Raw genomic sequence first — 21821 nt, 5'->3', positions numbered from 1 at the left:
AAAAAAAAAAAAAAAAAAAAAAAAAGATGCATGGTAAGGATTCATATCAACTTCAGGTTAATAGTTACCTCTATGGAGAGAGAGGAAAGGGTCAGGGACAGGTACCAAGAGGTTTCTGTCTCATCTATAATGTTTCATTTCTTAAGTGAAATGTCAAGTAGAGAGAAATAGAGACATCTTTCAATATTATTTCCTAGATTTTTCTGTACATCAAAAATATTTTATTATAATAATTTTCTAAAAATTACTGCTTGCAGGCACAATGGCTGTAGTCCCAGCACTTTGAGAAGCTGAGGTGGGAGGACTGCTGGAGCCTAGGAGTTCGAGACCAGCCTGGGCAACATAGCCAGACCTAATCTCTAAAGAAACATTTTTTAAATTAGCCAGGTGTGGTAACAGGTGCCTGTAGTCCCAGCTACTCAGGAGGCTGAGCGGGGAGAATGGCTTGAGCTCAGGAGTTTGAGGCTACAGCGAGCCATGATCATACCACTGCACTCTGGGCAAAAGACCAAGACCCTGTCTCTAAAAAAAAAATTACTGAGTAATTTTTAGCTCTTAATTGCAGGAAGCTGGAGTCTTTTAGGGATAATATGTGGATTGCTGGAAAGAAGCTCTGCATTTTCTGGTGTCTTTTTAAATGATTATGCATAAAGTGATGAAGTTTTTTAAAATCAACTGACTTTTGCTAATTGATTTGGAGGAAGGGTCAACAGGGGGGAAGCATCCTCTATCTCTTCTGCAAGACCTCCTCTTATATTATAGGAGGGAACATCACTTCCATAAGGTTCTGGAGGACCGGGAAATGCCAGTCAGCATCTTTATTAAATACCATGGACAGGTGGAGGCAGATTCAGGGGAAAGGTAGAATATCCAGGGGTGGTGAGAAGCAGGCGGTGGTGATTTAAGAGAGAAAGCAGACTCTGCACCTAGTAGCAATCTCAACAACAAAGACACATCAAGAAAGGAAAAAAATATACACCCTGAGACAGCATGGGAAGAAACAGTAGAGCAGGTGCTTCCAGACAAAATGAGCAGATTATAGCTACCAAAGAATGGTGAGACCTGCAAATAAAGCCTCAGGGCCAGGAGCAAGAATTCTGCTAATTGGAATACAGAATTTAAGAGGTGAACACAGCACACAGCCCCAAAGGGACTGACTGCAGGTTTAATTAAAGATGATCTTCCATAACCTTGTCCTTGATTTAACAAACAGTGTCTCTGAGAAATGCTTGAAAAAAAAAACACGTGTGCCTCCGTAGGTGGGTTTCTTGTCCTCTGAATCTTAGATATGGTGGGCCATTTTCCCACCTATAATTTGGCCCTCTGGGATGGCTATTGGATTTAGGATTCTTGCTCAACTACCACTCCCACTCCCTGGCCAAATATGACCCCAAGAGGGAGAAACAATAAAAACACATTTCAATATCAAAAAGTAGAAAGTGTAACACAGAGACGACAAAGATACTTTAAAATTTTTTATTTTTCCAGATCCTTCAAACTCTTGACTATGGAATGTGAGAGCTTGAGAATTCTGGGGTACAGACACTTGTCCTAGGGGACAGATGCTCTATTCCTGCTTCTAGAGACATCTAATCATGGCGTCACAGACTTAAGGTGTGCCGTCAGCTTCACTGAACTTCTGCTGGTTTCACACTCATGGTTTATCAGATCAGATGAATGATAGAAACAGCCCCAGAAGGACGAACAGGAGAAAAAGGAAGAAGGTCCTTAGTGGTCATTACTTTTCAAACTGGATATGAGCAAGAAAAGTATTCTAAGTAACTGCATGCAGGATCTTCCTAATTATGTAAGAGTAGTAAGGTGCTTTATGTATCTATGCACTTATATACACATGAACTCTAATCTTGCTGTTGTTTACATTTTACAGACGAAGAAAACAAGGGGCAGATACCTAAGTCAGCACTGGGAACCACATAGAAAGTAAAAGCAGAGCTGGAGCTAGATTCAGATTTTTTTTTTTTAAAGATAGAGTCTTACTCTGTTTCCCAGGCTGGAGGGCAATGGCATGATCTCAGCTCACTGCAACTTCCACCTTCTGAGCTCAAGTGATTCTCCTGACTTAGCCTCCCCAGTAGCTAGAACTGCAGCTGTGTGCCATGGTACCTGGCTAATTTTTGTATTTTTGGTAGAGATGGGGTTTCACCATGTTGCCCAGGCTGGTCTCAAACTCCTGACCTCAGGTGATCCACCTAACTCAGCCTCCCAAAGTGCTGGGATTACAGGTGTGAGCTACCTCATCCAGCCCTAGATTCAGATTTCAAGATCACTGCTCTTGACTGACTGACTGATCGACTGATTCATCGATTGGCACCACATCTTTGTAGCTACTTAAGTTTCCAAACTAATGAACATGACCTTTCCCCTGTATGTGTTCACACTGTGCCAAACCTTTTCACATTAATTGCTCATTTGAGCCCTTCTACTCTGTGGAATTGTCAGGGTAAGTGTTCTTAAGTTTATAGATAAAGAGAATCCCAAGAAGGACAGACAGATTAAATCACTTGCTCAGACACCAGGCTGGGCTATAATAGGCCCAAGTATTCTTTTCACTCTGTCAGTCTCCCGTAGTCCACTAGAGCCCCACAGAAAATCACAATGAAGACCATACCCTACTCCCCTGCCCCTAACCCCCTTGCAATGTGTTCTGGGCAAGACCCTTCCCTGCAATATATTTGCATGGTTTGATTAATGTGTTCTGTGGAGGAAATATTCAGATCAGTGTACCTGAACCACAGACTGCTTAATCTAGCACCTAATTTAGGGCTTGCCTTAATACATATATGATATATGGTTTGGCTGTGTCCCCACCTAAATCTCATCTTGAATTCCCACATGTTGTGGGAGGGACCTGGTGGGAGGTAATTGAATCATAGAAGCAGGTCTTTACTGTGCTATTATCGTGATAGTGAATAAGTCCCATGTGCTCTGATGGTTCTATAAGGGGGAGTTTCCCTGCACAAGCTCTCTCTTTGCCTGCTGACATCCACATAAGATGTGACTTGCTCTTCCTTCCCTTCTGCCACAATTGTGAGGCTTCTCCAGCCATGTGGAACTGTAAGTCCATTAAACCCTTTTTCTGTATAAATTACCTGGTCTCAGGTATGTCTTTCTCAGCAGCATGAAAACAGACTAATACAATATACAAGATAAGATAAGAGGCAAAAGACATGATCACCCATGCCTCCCTATCCCAGGTAACAGTCTAACTTGGAGTCTAAGTTCCATGTATAAGCACTAGCTATACACAGTTTAGCAGAATTGGCTTTGTAATCAGATCACTGGCCTTGAAATAGAAGCTTTATCATCTACTGAATGTATGACCTTACAGTACTTACTCTCTCCAAGCCTCAGTTTCCTTATCTATATAATGGGAAAGACAATCCCCTCCTGAGGCAAGTGTAACTGTGAAGATTCTGTGGACAATAAACTCAAGTGCACGGTACGTGGCACGGTAAGCGCTCAATAAAAGGTAGCTGATGGCCCCATTACTTGTAGTTTGAGCTTGCAGATTCTTTTCTTTTCCTTTTTCTTTCTTTTCTTCCTTTTTTTTTTTTTTTTTTTTTTTGACAGGCTCTCACTCTCTCACGCAGGCTGGAGTGCAGTGGCGCGATCACAGCTCACTGCAGCCTCAACCACCGGGCTGAGTGATCCTCCTAGCACAGCCTCCCAGGTAGCTGGGATTATAGACACACACCACCATGCTGCTTAATATTTCATATTTTTTTTGTAGAGAAGAGGTCTTGCCATGTTGCCCAGGCTGGTCTCAAATTCCTGAGCTCGAGCAATCTGCCCACCTCGGCCTCCCAAAATGTGGGACTATAGGCGTAAACCGCTGCCCCCAGCTGGGAAGAGATTCTTGATTAAACCTGTGTGTAGTCATGTGAGCTGGACAGGCTGAATGGGCGCTGCATGGGGTCATCCAAAATTAATAGTAAGAGGGAGACTCCGGCTCTTCCTGGGCCTGTTCTTGCCACAACTGCTTTGGACCATTCTGCAGAGAAAAACTAAACCCGGCCCTTTTGTCAATATATTACAGAGGGAAGCCAATTCCACCCCGGCCCCTCATTCTTCAACATATTTTTATGGGTGTATTTACCACTCCACACTGTCAAGGGCCACCCTAATCCTTCCTGCTGGGGCTAGATAGTATTTTTGTCCAATTTTTTCACATTCCCCAGAGCCACCCTTGTAGATCAAGAGATTGGGTTCCCAGAGGCTGCACCTCAAGCCCTGTGGCTACTAAAACCTCATCCTGTGGGGGCCTGCTGACTTCATCACTTCTAATAACCTGAGCTCATTTCCTCAATGAGGAAAATCACTGGCACTACAGCTTGGCCTTGGGACCACAATTTAAAAAGAGTCGGGGCCAGCACTTTGGGAGGCCAAGGCAGGCAGGATTGCCTGAGTCCAAGAGTGAGACCAGTCTGGGCAACATGGTGAAACCCTGTCTCTACAAAAAATACAAAAATTAGCCAGCATAGTGGTGCACGCCTATAGTCCCAGCTACTCAGGAGGCTGAGGTGGGAGGATTGCCTGAACCTGGGAGGCAGAGGTTGCAGTGAGCCATGATTGCACATTTGCACTCCAGCCTGGGTGACAGAATGAGACTCCATCTCAAGAAAATAAAATTAAATAAAATAAAAGTCGGGAGAAAGATGGGGCTGCCACAGCATTATTACAAAAACCTGGAATGCGGCATCGTGGGCAAGCTTCATCCATCTCCTTGAGGAGACTCCTCTGACAGCTACAGGTAATTTGAAAGCTTTTATGAAGCCTTGGCTGGAAAACCAATGAAGCTTCCAAACTCAGGCAATGCAACAGAAGCGTCTGAACAGTTAGTCATAAAACATTCTTTCCTAATCCACAGAAGACATTAACATTTATTTTTCCAATTACCAATGAATAATCCTCAAGGGCTTTTCCCTAAAACTGACAACACAAAAATAATTACTCTCTTAGTAATGAAGTGGGTATCCAAGGGAGACGGTTGGGTTGATGAATGATGATCATTTTAAAGCTCCTTCATTTCTGCATGGTTTTTGCCGGATTAATCATCATTGAACGAACACTGAGTTTATTTGTTGTTGGCAACAAAATGGGAAATTCAGCTCTTGAAGGGTTTCTGCCTTCAGGCTCTGGCCTCATTAGAAACATGGCTTTGTCTGTTTCATCATATGGTTGAGTCATTGTTCATCTCAGGTGGTGAAAGGGTGAGCGGTACTTAAGCAACAGCAGTTTCTGTTCCTAAGGTTAAATGTGCAACCTACTTTCTCTGTACAATAGCCCTAAGAAGTATCGTTAGTGTTTCTTCCAAATAAAAAGCGTAAGTTAAGGAGCAGTATCTTGGATCAAATGACTCTCATGATAAGACACGAGGAAAAAGAGCAACTGCCTTCCTTCTAAAAGTTATATTTTAAGGATTTTACATTTCCAGCCCAAATAAAATGCAATAGCTTTGTTTCCTTGCACAGCTATGACACAATAAAGAATGCACAAAGTGTTTTGTTAAGGAACAGGGCATCATTCTTACTCTTCCCGCCTTCATTTCTTCCTGGAGATAAGACGACAAAGTATGGACTTTCCTCCCATCCATTGCTCTGTATTGCGTGGCAGTATTCACATTTCCGTCTTAATTTGTTTGTCTGATAGCCTAAACAAGATGATGGAAGCATAAGGGAGTGGGTTAGGGCATTGGCAATTGAAGTTGACGTGATGCTGAACAGGTTGGAGGCAAAGTTACACCAAGGGCTCGTAAGCATGAGAACCCACAGGCGAAGCAACCCAACATGGAGTGCAGGGAGGAAGAAGGGAGCTGGAACCCATCTCCTGAACAAGCCAGTGTGTGCCTGTGAGCGGGTGGGGATGGGCCCGTGCAAGGCTTGCTGCCAGGCAGGCTGTTACTTGCTGCTGGGGCGGTGTCCTGGGGAGAAGTGATCATCTATGGAAGGAATTCAGCAGAGTGGATGATGTGGGAATGAAGGAGACGAGGAAATCCGATCAAGGTGAAGGCTTGAGCCTGAGGATGGGAGGCAGAGCTTGACCCTGGCTATTCCTGGGACGCCCGAGCCCTGGCTCCCTGGGTGGCTGCAGTCTCCTGTGGGCCTGGGCTCCAAGACTCTGGGTCCTGGCTCTTCACCTGTTCAAGGTATGGACACTTTGAGACCCCAATGTGGCATGGACCCTCCCACACATGTTCATGCCTGTCTGCTGCTCTCTGGCTCTCTTCCTTCCAGCATCCTGTCTTGGGATCACCATCTCTCTCTGTTGCTCTATGTGTGGCTCACCTCAATCTGTCTCTCCTTTCTCTTTAAGTTCCATGTCCTACACAGTTTCAGAGATTATGAGGACCTCACTAAGTCCACATGAACTATAATTTTAAGACATCCTAGATTAAATATTTAAGTAGGGAGTTTCCCAGCTCTCAAATAAGCACAGATGTTTCAGATAGAAAATAAGATTAGGAGAAAAAAAACTATGCATTTTTTAAAATCAGTTTGAGAGGTTTTGGTTAATTCTCTCACCACCAATTACAGAAAGAGGTGATTCTCTATGGCTCTGGGGTATTCTGTGAGGATGAAACACTATAGATTACACATACTGATTCCCCATGTTGAGATTACAGCCAAAAAGAGCAAGGTGCTACCCTAAGTGCTATAGAAGGATATTTAAGAAAAGACAAATAAGCTTATTTGTCCCTTATCCATGAGCTATCAGAAAGGAGGTCTGAGTTAGAAATGTTCCCTTTTAAAAATCTAATCAACACCAAAGGAGTAATTTTGTGCTACTAATAACAGAAAACCAAATAGTAAATCACTCACCCTCAAGCATCTTGTGACCCGGAGGGTGTGTTGGGTTACACTTTATGTGAATCATTTAGCGACCTGAATAGAATCAATCTGGTAGCCTCAGATATTCCCTGACTTCAATTTCTATTTTTGGTAACCACTGGGTGGGCCGTGATACTGCAAGTAAGTTCACAAAACTGCTTCTAGAGATTAACTGGGGAATTTCAAAATTGCCAGTGATGATGCACCACTCATATTATGTAGATACATATTTTAAACAGAAAGATTCGAGGCAAGAATCTTTGCTTGTCTTCTCTGCCTCACTCTACTGGGTAATTTTGCTGTAAACTCCCAGGACAGTCCAGCTCTCCATCTCTCTTTCATGAGTCTTTTCACCCCAGGCAACATTCGCTTCACGTTGCTAACAATGAGGAAAAGAAAAGATGGCTTTTGTGAAATTAAATTCCTTCCACAGAACAACCACTTCCAGGCATGAAATCTCTTTAAAGGAAACTTCCGACCCTATGCATTTGAAAATGATTAATCAATCAGAGTCTAAATATAAGAAAATGTCTATTAATGACAAAAATGATTCAAGTCCTATTGAAAGAGACCAAGACAACTGACCATTGTCAAGACTTGTATAGGGTCTAAGCTTTTACATTACTGTAAGCTAACAAATTAGCCTGTCAGTTTCATAGATGCTGGTAGAAGACGCTACATTCCTGAGTCAGAGAGGACGGACAGTTACAGCAATAGCAGTGGCTAGAGTAGTGGCACTTCTCGAGCCCCAGTTCTCCTAGGGTGTTGCAAAGAAGGACAGATGACGCCCGTGCATGCAGTGGGTCGCATCCCAGGAAAGGGGCTCGACACTTAGGGAACCCATATCTTTTATAATAGACAGCTTTGCTCTGCATGGAGACACTATCTCTAACTTCCAAGGCTGTTTGCTATACATATAAACATTCTTGGAAAAAGGGTCTGGAACAAAGGCAGTCTCACTCACAAGACATGCAGAAACATGAGAACCATGTAGAAATGTCTCCTAACAACTTGAGCACTGAATTACGATTAAGTCTATACAGCGCCTATGTTTAGAATGCACTCTTCTTTACCCCCTGTGCTTGCTGGAACTAATTACCTCCTAGAATCCACTGGAACAAGGTGAGCCCAAAGAAGCCCACCCCGCTAGTTTCATTTACACCCCACCAAGGAGACTGAGCATGAAGAAAACACACACCAGACACTAATCTGCCCTTATTTATCCAATTGACTCAATAAAACAACAGAAAAGCAGGTTTCTCAAGGACTTCGTTTGTAGCTGTTCTAGTATCAGTCTTATTGAAATGTCTGCTAATGTGTTGTGATGGGAACACCCACAGAGACACGGGAGGCAGAGAACAATCCAGTCTTAAAAGAACAATCCATCCCCAGGCAAGATGTTCCAGTCAGCAAGAGAGAACTGGTTGGCCTTCATGGCCGCACAAGAAGGCTATTAGTGAAGCATTTCCAGCGTTTGTTTCTGAGTGGGGTTGGGTGGGAACTCCATGAAGCCTGCACTGTTCTTTCTCACCCATAGAAGACTGAGAAGCCACTCCATTTTCACAGGCAAATTACAAACACACAGTGGGTTGTACCCCAAGCCCTCAAGGAAATGAGACTAGTTCTGAGGAATAATTCTCCAGGACTATTTGGGTTAAAATTAATTCAAGCAAAGAGAAACCAGTAGGGGAAAATAGTGGTATGCTTGTGTCCAATTTGAAAATGGCTTTCAGAAAGTTCCAACTACCTGATAGGAGTTTTGTTTTCTTAGACAACAGACAAGGGTCCCTGCCACCCACAGCACTTCTCTCTTAGGCTATGCAGCAGCACTGAAGCATGCTGACTCCTTGACTCTGAGCACCCAAAGACAAGAGTCAAAGGAAGTAGATAGGGGCCATAGAGGGACAGATATGACTCATGACTACACAGGCTCACTCTCAAAGTGGCTAGATTCCAGGAAAGGTTCCCAGGAAGCAGAGGGAAGCCCCAGAACCTTTCACTCAGAGGCAAAAATAGGGTGGCTGAGTAGGGATGGGGATGTGTCCAGTAGCTGTGGACCTGCCACTCTCTTGCTAAACAGCAGTCATGTCAAAAACAGCTTAGGTTTCCAAAAGCTGATTTTGCACAGCACACAATCTTTTATGGAGACTTTAGGTGATTCTCTTAGGCTGTTTGTGTTACTATAAAGAAGTACTTGAGGGCAGGCAATTTATACAGAAAAGAGGTTTATTTGGCTCGTGCTTCTGCAGACTGTATAGGAAGCATGGCACCAGCATCTTCTTTTGGTGAGGACCTCAGAAGTTTCCAATCACGGCAGAAGGAGAGCCGGCTTGTTACATGGCAAGAGACAAAGTAAGACAGAGAGGGGAGGAGGTGCCAGGCTCTTTTTAACAACCAGATCTAGAGGGAACTAAGAGTAAGTACTCACTCAATCCCAGGAGAATGGCACCAAGCCATTCATGAGGGGTCTGCCCCCATGACCCAGACACCTCTCACCTCCAACACTGGAGATCAAATTTCAAAATGGGATTTGGAGAGGACAAATATCCAAACTATGTCAGTGATAAATAAGTAAAAACCTGTTTAATTCCTGTGTTTCAGGAATTGAAAATCACCTTGTCCTGAGCTGCTCTTTCTCAGGAAACTGATGGCTGGATACTCCTTGCTCAGCTGCTAAGCCCAAGTCCAGGAGCTTTATGTTATGGGGAAAAGGCAAGAGGACTCTGGATAAGGAGGGCCAGCATCACAGGGCCTGGCTGCACTGCAGATGGGGAGCAGGGAGCCCCTCAGTTCCCAGGAGTGAGGAAGAGCCCCACAGGTGGCTGGGATCTCCTCCATCCACAAGGCCTCCTCCCCTACCCTGCCAGCTCAGGGACCTGGCTCACTTTAAATGTGGCTTCTGGGGTTCACTCTTGTGAGTGGAACTAAGAGTAATTCCCTAAGAGTGGCAAGAAAGTCTAATGGTTATGGGACTTTGGAGCCAAATAGGTTTCGGTTTGAATCTCAGTGTTGTAGCTGTGTGGACTTAGGTAAGCTGCTAAGCCTGAGTTTATTTTGTTATCTGTAAAATGAGAATGCCACCTGCCTCATAAGGTTAAGGTCAGGATTAAATGAGGTAAAGCATGCACTTAGCACAGTGCTTTTATTATGATCATTATAAATGGAAGCCACTCCATGAAGTTTACATTGAGATTTCCCAATGTTCAAGTGAGCGTGGCACTAGAAGTTGGATAATTTGGAGCCATTGCCCTAGTGAGAAGACTCTGTATGAGAAATAGTGAATGTGCTAATACCACAGCTGCCAACTGCTGTAATAGCATAAACATGGAGAGCTGAGGTCAAGCTAATGCATCTGGCCATCCAATGGCACAAGAGTGACCCAATGGCCCAGCGATGCACAAGCTGGAGAGCTTGAAAACAAACACCCCAGCTCTTGTCCTGGAGACGCTGATTTAACTGGTCAGAATTGACTGAGGCCTAGGCTTCCATTGTTTTTAAAGCTTCCCAGTGATTCAAATGTACACTCAGATCTAAGAACCACAACTCTAGCTGGGAAGAAAACAGTGGAGTTTTCTTGAATCTTTTGTCATTTTCATTCAACTGGCAAACACACAATCTCTTTGATGGGCCAAGCCCAGGACCAGATGCTTGGTGAAGTCCAGATTCCCAGCCTCGAGGATCCTAGATTCTAACAGAAGACACCAACAAATGGATAGGCAATAATGATACTGTGGATGCGTCTATGACAGAGCATAGGCTGGAGCTGAGGGGGAACACACCTAGGAGGGGGTCTAACCCAGCTCTCTGGATACAGCCTGTTGGCAGAGGGGGCGTTCTGGGCCAAGGCAACAGATTTTACAAAGCACCAGAGAAGAAAATACATAGAACACGCCAGAAACTCCAAGGAATTTGGCAGAACTGGGCATGAGTACAAGGCCAAAAGATGAGGTGGGAGAGGCAGAGACAACATTTCTCATAAGGCATGCAGAGGGTTCGGGTTTCAAGCAGGGGGTGGAGTCATCAGACTATTCTGGCAACTGGGTGGAGGATGGATCAGAGGGAGACAAGCCTGGACATGGAGAATCTGTTCCCAAGGTGGTGGCAGCAATCCAGGAAAGTTGGACATGGGATATGTTTGAGAAGTATTCACAGAGGACAAGCTGGGTGACTGGGAGCATACTGGGGAGTCAAGGAAGAGGCCCAAACTTCTTGCTGAAGCACTCACGGGGATCAGGGCAGGAGGGAAGGTGGGGAGGAAGTGTGTGGTGGGAGCAGAGGCCTTTGGAGGAAAAGTCAATTCTTACTTCATCTGAGACCATCACATGGGCTGGTCAATTAAGCCTAACAGAAATCCTGCCCATTCTGTATTTTTCTGACTTCCATGGTGCAAGGCATTCTAACAAGTGGAATAGTTTACTAATTTGAAATGTTTTTGAGGGTTCTTGTCAAACGGCAAAGAGGAGTTTTAATTAAATGAAAGGAGCATGGCCTAGGACAGTGCCAGGCTGAGCACACAGAGCTCGTCTTCTTTCTCAGCCCAAGAATGTGGCCCAGCTCCTTTGCTTTCACCACCTGATCTGAAGATGCCTGAGGAGAGGGCCAGGATTACATGCCTAGAAATCCTTGAAAATGAAACGAAACGAGGTGAGGTGCTTGGTCCTCACCTCTGCAGAGAAACTGACACAGCACAACCATCATGTTAACGTGTTGCGCAAGCCACACATGTCAACAGGCTTGTAAGCAGCTCCATTTATTTGAGTAAATATCTTGTAAATAAATCATTGGTAAACAATACAAAATTAAATACATTTTCAAAAGCTTGCCAGTATACGCAAAATTCACAAACATAGTTTTTTTAAAAAATAAAATATGTTCAGAGCACCCTTGATATAAAATGCCTGACCCCCATCCTTGGACAAGGCCACCTGAAGACATCTTATGGTAGGTGGGTTTCTGTGGGAGGCAGCAGGGGCCTCCTGGAGGGAAGGAAGAGTTTCTACTCTCACCTATTACCCATCCCACATTCCATCTGAATTTTGATCCTTCTCCAAAGACCTGGTAACTGAGAGGGCTAGAGCACGCCACCAGGCCTAGCTCCAAGCACGGGGATCAGGGTGCACAATTAGGGCCAGGAGCACCCAGAGTCCTCAACACAAGCCATTGAGAGAAGCCAGAAATGCAATCTCCACACTTCCAAACCAGCCACATCAGCTCCTAGAGCAACTGTCTTGAGAGAATGTGAGGCTTTCTCACCTTGACACTTAACACTCAGTTTACTCCCACTGGTCTGATGCTACCCAGGCACAGAAGCTACCAGAACCTATTTCTAAGGAAGAAGACACTCAATCTGCTAACTTTCTTTTGATCTGCTTTCCTGGAGAGAGAATAATACACAGTACTCAGTGGAAAGCAGACAATTCACTGCTACACAGTGCTTCCTTTTTCCAATGCAAAATACCACTGAGATAGTGTGGATATTTCTCTAGAAATCAAGTTAGTTCTTCAAATTAAGGGTTCATACAACTTTAAAAGACTACAAAATGAGACAATAAGCACATGACCTGGCAAAGCATCCCAACCAATGAAATAATAGAAATTCCATAAATTAAGCCCTTGACCAACTTAACATTTCTGTGGTGTAGCGCATTAAAATAACGGATACACTGAATTCTTTCACTTTGGTGCATAAAGTGAACGTTGAAGTCAGCAGCACTCAGTGAAGAATGCCTAGTGGCCTCTTGAAAACACATGTGCTGGGACCTCCAGTTAAAGGACAACCACAAGTTTATTCCATCCATGTGAAATAAAACTCACATCAACATTTTAACTTAGTTGTGTGTAGATATATACAAGTATGAGAAATTTGACAGCTGAGTCAAATGTACAACTTAAGAAAAAAATATTACCAAACTACTTGTAAGAAAACTATCTTCCCTGTATCATAAGGTACTGAACATCTGAGTCCTTGCAGAAAACGCAGCCTGGCGCAGCCCTTCCTTGAGTGTCCACCTCCTTTGATAATCCTTGGTTAGGCTGTGGCTAGAGTCATGATATCTTTGCTATTAAAATATTACATTAACAAAAACCTTTAAAACCAAAAAAAGAACGCTCTTGAATAAATGTCTAATAGACCCCCCCACCTTCACACCAAAAAAAGAAAAAAAAAAAAAAAAGTTGTTCATAAGGACACCTATTCTTTCACAAAAGTCTTCATGAAGTACAAATCCCAGGACTCTTTCTTCGTCTCTGGGAGAGTTTCACCCTGTTCCAGAATCATACACTCTTCTTCTGCGGAGGGCTCAGTTTCCTCATGCCTCTTATCCGAGAAAGCAGCTCTTTGATAAATTCCTAAAAGAGATCAGAAGAAGTTAATATGAGGGTCACTATTAAAATTCTGTGTTTAAAAATCTGCTTAAAGTAATTGATATCAACTGCAGTTAACCTTAGTTGATGAATTTGGTTGAATGTGTTAACCCCCACTGGTATAATACAGGATTTTTAAAAACAAATCAAGAATACTAAAACTTCACACCACAATGCCTTCTTATTGTTCTACTTTCTTTAGGGGGGAAACCAGGCTACTTTCACTACTGACATGACCTACTTGGCCCCTGAGGCATTTGTGTTGAGATCAGAGCTATTTAACATTACCATGCAAATAAATTAACCGGTGATCTCACAGATTCTGAGTGAGCCTGTCCAGGTTGGGGTCTGAGATTCTGCATTTCCAACTAGCTCACAGGTGATGCCAGTGTTAGTCCTTGAACCTCACCAAGAATGGCAAGGCTGGACTAGTGTGCCTCAAATTTGAGTGTGCATCAGAATCACCAGGGGGACTGCTATGGTTTGAATGTGTCCTCCAAATTTCATGTATTGGAAACTTAATCCTCAAATTAATATGTTGATGGCATTTGGAGGTAGGGCCTTTGGGAGGTAGTTCGGATTAGATAAGGTCATCAGAGTAGGGTCCCCAAGATGGGACTGGTGACTTTATAAGAAGAAGAAAGTCCTGAGCTGGCACACACTTGTCCTCTCACCATGTGATAACCTCCACCATGACATCATGCAGCAAAAAGGCCCTCTCCAGATGCCAGTGCCATGCTCTTGGACTTCCCAGCCTCCAGAACTGTGAGCTAAATAAACCTCTATTATAATAAAATACCCAGCCTGTGATATTCTCTTATAGCAACAGAAAATTGACTACTAAGACAGGGACTCATTAAGGACCACACAGTGCTGGGACCCACCACTAGTGTTTGTGATTCAGTAGATCTGGGTGGGGCCCAATAAGGTGCATTTCTGACAAGCTCCCAGGTGACACTGATGCTACTTATCACTGGAGAATACTGCACACCACTGGTGTAGATCACACTAAGAGTCTTTGAACTTTTTTGACAGCAAACTATAGATAAAAAAACCACACCAAAACAAAAACACACTTTATGTTACAATCCGGTACCTACAAACACACATCTGAAATTAAAACTTACAGGATACTTACTACATGCCATGCACTCTGGTATTTCTATTCTACTCTAATTTCATTTACCAAGTAATGCTAGGGAAGACTCACTAAAAGGATTTCATGACCTGTAAATCGATCAGAACCTAAAGATTGAAAAATGATCCAGAATGGTTCCCACTTTACACCATCAGGAATCTCTCATTGTTGCCTCCTGTTTTAAAATGTTTGGCCACCAGATAAGTCATATTTATTAGGTAACAACTACCTGGTCTTCCTGTTTTATATTTGTCAAATACAAAGCTAACAGCCAATCAGACTTTCTGATCAGCAAGCGACAGTCAGTAAGTGACAGAACTGAGCACATCAGGGACTATCTGAGAGCAAAAACACCGAGGAACTTTGCTGTCCATGGAGCCATCTGAAAAACAGCTCTCAATCTCCCTTATCAATTATAATCCTCACTCATGAGCTCCCAGACTAAATGAGCCCTGCACTACTCTCTGGCTATAAAGCACAGTAACCCTAAATATTTAATATTATATTAGCACCAAAATTTATTTTATGAATAATCTTTTCCCTATTATAAAAGTAATATGTGTTTTTTCTAGAAAACCTGGAAAATACAACCAGCAACAATGCAGTCCTCAGAATTAACTACTATTAATATATTTTCTTCTATGGATATTGAAGAAAATATATTGTTTTCACCTAATTAAGATCATACCATATAAATATATCCTTTTTCTTCACCTAGCATTATGTCAGATGCTTTTTCCCACATTAAACAATCTTCCTAAAAATTAATGTTAGTGGTTATATAATCTTTTTGTAAGGATGTTATACAATCTGCTTAATTCCTCCCACCACTGGATATTTGGATGGCTCCTGACTTTTCAAAATTATAAACAATGCCATAATTAATGTCTTTGTACATAAATTTTTGTCTGTAGCTTGGATTATTCCCTTTGGAGAGCTATCCCAGAAGAATGTAAAGTGACTTAAACATTTTAATCACCACCATTTCTGAACTTGTACAGAATGAAATACAAGTGAAGTAAAATGGAGGCCTTATTTTAATTTTCTGAACACTGTCTATTCTGATTTAAATAATTTTCTAGGATAAAATCATGCCACATTTTCCTATTTATATTCAATTTTAATTTTGCAAATGTAAATGCATTTCCTATTGCTTCCTGTGTTATGTGGTTTAACCAATACATAGTATTCTGCACATACAGTTTCAATTTTGTTGTTTTTGGAATCTGTTATGCATATGACTACTACAAAAAGTTTCAGTATTTGAATGTAAGCTTGTTTTTTTTTTTAAAGCAAAGGTCAAAAATCACAAACCCTATAATTTATTTTGTTAATAACTGGTAATTTTTCTGCACTATTTTAATAACACATTTTCAAAAGTAAAGACTAAAATTACATAAGGAATAATCGACCCTACAGACCCTTTCTCTTCATGACAATCAAATTTAAATTTGGATAATTGAAATCAAATTTGGTAACCTAAATCAAATTCAAACTTTCTCACAAAGCTAATCATGATGTACATAAATTTCAGAGATTAAAAAGTTTAAATAAATGCTATTTGCCTTGTGCATATGATATATTCACATTAATGAAATACTCTCATTTTAAATTTTATATTAACATAATTTATACATCTATATCTTAATACACTATGTTGTGCATAATATGCATATTTTAAACTGCTCATTAAATTTGCATAATGGGGTGCTCAGTCGACTAAGTTAAAAAATAGCAAGACCAATATTTATTCTCCATACAGAAACTTGGCAGTATCACTTGCACAGAAGGATTTTGTTGATTACAGATGATTTGCAAAGAAAATTCAAGGATCTCTAGTCAAGAATACTTTGATGGCTCTTGGCTCCTATTACTCAAAAGCACTCTATTTCAGTAACAATGTATCTCATTTACTCCTAAAATACTATCACTCCAACTTGGGTTACAGACACTGATTTAGTCAGAGAAGTGCTGCTCCTTTGAGGAAATCACCTCTGAGTTAAGACGAATTAACAGAGAGGGGCCATCTTGGGAAGATCTGGGGGGCCTAGGTCACAGCACATGTGCAGAGCCCTGAAGATAAATAAGCAAGGAAGTGGAAGTCCCTGGCACAGAATGGCCAGGGTGACTGTGGTGGAGGGCTGGGCCCAGTTACCAGGGCCTCATAGGCACAGAAAGGTGACAACAGAGCATCGCGGTGGAAAGCTCTTGGAGGCTCTGGAGTAGGGCAGCAGCAGCATCTGATTTATGGCTTTGGAAGATTCCTTTGGCCACTGTGGGTCTTATGAAGATAACAGTGAATCACAGACCAGTTTAAAGCTACAGCAGTACTCCAGGCAAGAGATGCCATGGGCTTAGAGTATGTTGATAGAAACCCAGATGGAAACAAGTGGGTAGACCCGGGACCCATTTAGGAGGCAGAGCCAGTAGACCTTGCTGCTGGACTGAGTGTGGGAGTAGGGTGTGGTGGGGAGCGGGGACAGGAAAGCAGAAAGTTAAGGTCACTGTTCCGCATCAACTGGAGGAAAAGATAGTGCCATTTGCTGAGATGTGGGAAAACTGGAGGGAAAAACAGCAGGCTTACAGATTTGTGATGAGATGTCAGGATGACAAATATGACTTTGGGCCTCAGCTCATGGTTGAAAACATTAACATGGACATCATTGGCATCTAGATCAGTACCTTTCAACTTACATACAAAACCAAACCAAAAAAACAACTATGCGTGAGCCCTGGAGATACCAGCCTGAAACAAATATTTTGTGAAAAATAGAATTTATTTTATTCTGAAAAAATAAAAGTCCAGACCAGCAAATGTGTTCCCACCCACAGTTTGTAAACATACAGTGATCTAGACCTGGACTATTCAATACGGTAGCCACTAACCATATGTGGCTATTTAAATTGAAATAAAATAAAATAAATAAAATTTGAAATTCATTTGTTAGTCACGCTAGCCACATTTCAAGTACTCCATAGCCACAGATGGCTAGTGGCTGCCATGTGGACAATGCCGATAGGGACTCTTTCTATTATCCCAGAAAATTCTGTTGGGATGTACAGATGCTGCTGCTTTAAATTGCAGGACTAGGTGGGATAACCTTGGAGCTGAGTAGAGTATAAATAGAGAGGAAGATAGGGTCAAAGGTGACCCTAACAAATGAGGTTTGCTAGAGGACTTGGAGCCACAAGAGCTAGGGGAAAAACCCAAGAGAATGTGATGTTCAGAAGCCAAGAAGGAAAAGTGTTTCTAGCAGAAAGAGGTGCTCACCTAAGTCAAGTGCAATGAGAAGTTGAGTAAATCAGGACAGAGACAAATATAATGGATCGGGCAAGAAAGGGCCAGTGTGTCTTAGATGAGAGAAGTTTGAGTAGAATGGTTGGGGAAGAGGCTACAAGGTTCCCAGTGAGTTTTCTTTTTTTTTAACAGCTTTATTAAGGCATAATTGAAATGCCATAAGCTGAACGTATTTAAGGCAGACAACAACCACAAGCATACTATCTGCATGATCTAACATCATGGACACATCCAACACCTCCAGAAGTTTCTTCTTCATGCTTCTGTGCAATCCCCCTCCTCCCATTCCCAGGAAAAAACTGACCTGTTTTCTGTCACTCCAGATTAGTTTTCCTTCTCCAGAGTTTTACATTAATGGAATCATAACACTGTACTTTTTAGTGTGGCTTCTTTCACTCTGCACTATTATTTGGAGATTCAGCTAAACTGCTGCATGGATTAATAGTTCATTCCTTTTTTGTTGCTGAGTAGCATCCATCATAAAGATGTACCACAATTTATCTATCCACCTGTTGGTAGAAATACGGGTTGTTTCCAGTTTGGGGCTATTATAAATAAAGTTGTTTAAAACATTCATATACAAATCTTTGTATGGAATATGCTTCCATTTCTTTTGTGTAAATATCTCTGGGTGGAATGGCTGAATCACTGATCTATTTATTTGTCTATGTTTATACCCATACCATATTGTCTTGAAAAGTACAGATTTATTTATAGTAAATCCTGAAATCAGGTAATGTTAGTCTGCCAACTTTGTTGATCTTTCTCAAAATTGTTTTGGCTATTCTAGGTCCTTTAAATTTCCTTAAGACCTTTAGGGCTGGGCGCGGTGGCTCATGCCTGTAATCCCAACACTTTGGGAGGCCGAGGTGGTTCAATCACCTGAGGTCAGGAGTTCAAGACCTGCCTGGACAACATGGTGAAACCCTGTCTCTACTAAAAAAATACAAAAATTAGCCAGGCATGGTGGCAGGTGCCTGTAATCCCAGCTTCTCAGGAGGCTGAGGCAGGAGAATTGCTTGAACCCGGGGGGCGGAGGGTGCAGTGAGCCAAGATTGTGCCATTGCACTCCGGCCTGGGTGACAGAGTGAGACTCCATCTCAAAAAAAAAAAAAAAAAAAAGGAATTTTAGAATCAGCTTGTAAATTTCCCTGTTGGGGTTTTGACTGAGATTGCCTTAAATCTGTAGATCAATTTGGGGAGAACTGACATCTCAACACTAATGAATCCTCTCACCCATGAACATGATTTATCTCTACTCTCAGTTAAGAACTAACTTATCTCAGCAATGGTTTATAATTTCCAGTGTACAAATATTGTTCATCTTTTGTCAGATATATTCCTATTTAATATTGTTGATGTTATTGTATACAGTATATTTTTACTTCCAATTGTTGCTGGTATAGAGAAATACAACAGATTTTTATATATTTATCTTGTATCCTGCAAGCTTGCTGAACTCATATTAGTTCTAGGAGATTTTTTGTAGATTCTATTGAATTTTCTACACAGTCACGTTGTCTATCAATAAAAACAATTTTACTTCTTCCTATTTAGAAGCCTTGTATTTCTTTTTGGCCTAACTGTACTGGCTAAAAGCTGCAATACTGTGTTGAATAAAAGCGGTGAAAGTGAATACCCTGACCATGTTACTGATCTTAGGGGGAAGCATTCAGTCCTTCACCGATAAGTATGTTACCTGTAGGTTTTTTGCAGATATTCTTTATCAAGTTAAGGAGGCTCACTTCTATTTCTAGTGTGCTGAGTGTTTGTATCAGCAATAGAGGCTGGGTTTTGTCTAATGCTTTTCCATTACTGACATGATTAGAGGGGTTTTTCCCCCTCCTAGTTTTTTAAAGTGGTAAATTACATTGATTTTCAAATGTTAAACTAATCTTGCATTCCTGGGATAAACCACACTTGATCATAATGGCTTTTTTACATATTGTTGAATTCAATTTGACAGAATTTTCACATCGATGTTCATGTAAAATACTTGTCTGTACATTTCTTTTCTTGTAATATCTTTATCTTTAGTATCAGGGTATTGCCAGCTTCATAGCATGAGTTGGGAAGCATTCCTTCCTTTTCTAGTTTCTGGAAGAGTTTATGTAGAGTTGGTAGGATTTCTTTCTTAAATGTCTGGTAAAATTCCCCACTGAAGCCATCTGGGCCTAGAGGGTTTTTTTTTGTTGTTGTTGTTGTTTTGTTTTGTTTTGTTGTGTGTTTGAGGGGAGGTTTTGAAAGGTTATACCTATTAAGAAATTTTCCTGTATGAGACAGCAAAAACAAAACTCTCTTTCCTACTCCCACACTCAACACAGAATACCTCATGTCACCAAAATGTGGGTGGGGGGTTGCCCCACATATCAAGTAATTCTCCAGAAGACATCAACAGAGTGTCCTACGATTCAATTCAATTCTGACACTTTTTTTTTTCTTTTGAGACAAAAGTCTCACTCTGTCACCCAGGCTGGAGTGCAATGGCATGATCCCGGCTCATTGCAACCTCCGCCTCCCGGGTTCAAGCGATTTTTGTGCCTCAGCTTCCCAAGTAGCTGAGATTACAAGCATGTGCCACCATGCCCAGCTAATTTTTGTATTTTTAGTAGAGATGGGGTTTCGCCATGTTGGCTAGGCTGGTCTCGAACTCCTGGCCTCAAGTGATCCGCCCACCTCGGCCTCCCAAAATGCTGAGATTACAAGCGTGAGCCACTGTGCCTGGCTGATTCTGACACTATTTACCTGGAGCTGGCATTAGAGTTAGATGCCACGGGTTAAAGTATCAGGCCCACAAGCCTGACTCCAGCTTCAGATGCCAATTCTAGGTTCCAGGTTGTCAACCTATACTTCTGGCTGACCAGCTATGAATTGAGGTTCTCATGACCCTCTCTGAGGGTACAATAATTTGCTAGAGCAACTCCCAGAACTCAGGGAAACACTTATATTTACTTATTACATTAATAAAGGATGTGATAAAGGATACAGATGAACAGCAGATGAAGAGACACACAGGTCAGGGCTTGAGGGAAGGAGCATGGAGCTCTCATGCCCTCTCTGGGCCCCTCTCCCCGCACATACATATGCTCAGCAACCCAGAAGCTCTCTGAACCCCACAGTTCTTCAGGGATTTTTATGTGGGCTTTATCATATAGGCATGATCAATTATTAACCCTATCTCCAGCCCCCTTCCTCTTTTTGGAGGATGGGGGTAGGGCTGAAAGTTCCAAGTTTCTAACTGTGGCTTGGTCTTTCTGGTGACCAGCACCCACTTAGGTGCCCACCAAGACATGCCTCATTAGAACAAAAGACACTCCTATCACCCAGGAAATTCCAACAGATTAGGAGATCTGGGTCAAGAACTGCGGTCAAAGATGAAATATTATAACAAAAGATGTACATAGCAACTGATTGCTCAGGAAATTGTAAGAGTTTTAGGAGTTCTGTGCCAAGGACCTGAAGCAGAGAGCAAATATGTATTTCTTATTATATTACAATGTTGAGGCAGGAGAATAGGGTCTGGAGGCAGGGAACCTAAGGCTGGTTTGCACAGACTGACTAGAAGTGAATCAAAAGGAAAACCCTAACTTTCCACACTCAGGTAACAAAAGGATCAGAGGCTGTTCTCTTTCCAACCCTCCCCACTTTCTGCATTGCAGATGAAAAATGGAAAGTACTTCTGATAGGTCCTCTCCCGCAACCAATCAGACTGGTCACAGGCCTAGTCTTCATCTGCACAGGGGTGTAACTTTGAAAATTCACTTCAGCCTCTGATTGGTCACCTTCTGCAACCAATCAGACTGGTTGCAGGCCACTACTTCATTTACTTAGGGTCTAACCAAGTAACCAATGGGAAACCCCTAGAGGTTTCTGTAACCAGCACTCTTGAGCCACTTGCTCCAGCCCGCTCCCACTCTGTGGGGTGTACCTTCATTTCAGCAAATCTGTGCTTTCATTGCTTCATTCTTTCATTGCTTTGTGTGTTTTGTCCAATTCTTTGTTCAAAACGCCAAGAACCTGGACATTCTCCACTGGTAACAATATCAGGCCTATTTCAACTAAGTTGTTGGATTTACTGGCACAAGCTTGTGCATAATATCTATAGAATCTGTAGTGATGTCACCTCTCTCATTCCTAACATTAGTAATGTGTCTTCTCTCCTTATTTCCATTTA

General features: G+C 42.1%; 1 protein-coding gene across 1 annotated transcript in view; it reads right to left on the bottom strand.

Moving 5' to 3' along the window:
- Window positions 1–11582: 11582 nt before the first annotated feature.
- The window catches only part of PPP1R14C (protein phosphatase 1 regulatory inhibitor subunit 14C), a 106898-nt gene continuing 96659 nt past the window's right edge, over window positions 11583–21821 (bottom strand). The window contains exon 4 of the mRNA XM_001135266.7: window positions 11583–13196. Within this exon, the coding sequence (XP_001135266.2) occupies window positions 13122–13196 (75 nt within the window). The 3' untranslated portion in view covers window positions 11583–13121. The remainder of the gene's footprint in view (window positions 13197–21821) is intronic.

Source organism: Pan troglodytes, chromosome 5 (assembly GCF_028858775.2).
Source record: "Pan troglodytes isolate AG18354 chromosome 5, NHGRI_mPanTro3-v2.0_pri, whole genome shotgun sequence".
NCBI classification, from domain to species: Eukaryota; Metazoa; Chordata; class Mammalia; order Primates; family Hominidae; genus Pan; species Pan troglodytes.
This window is presented reverse-complemented; position numbering and strand designations above follow the sequence as displayed.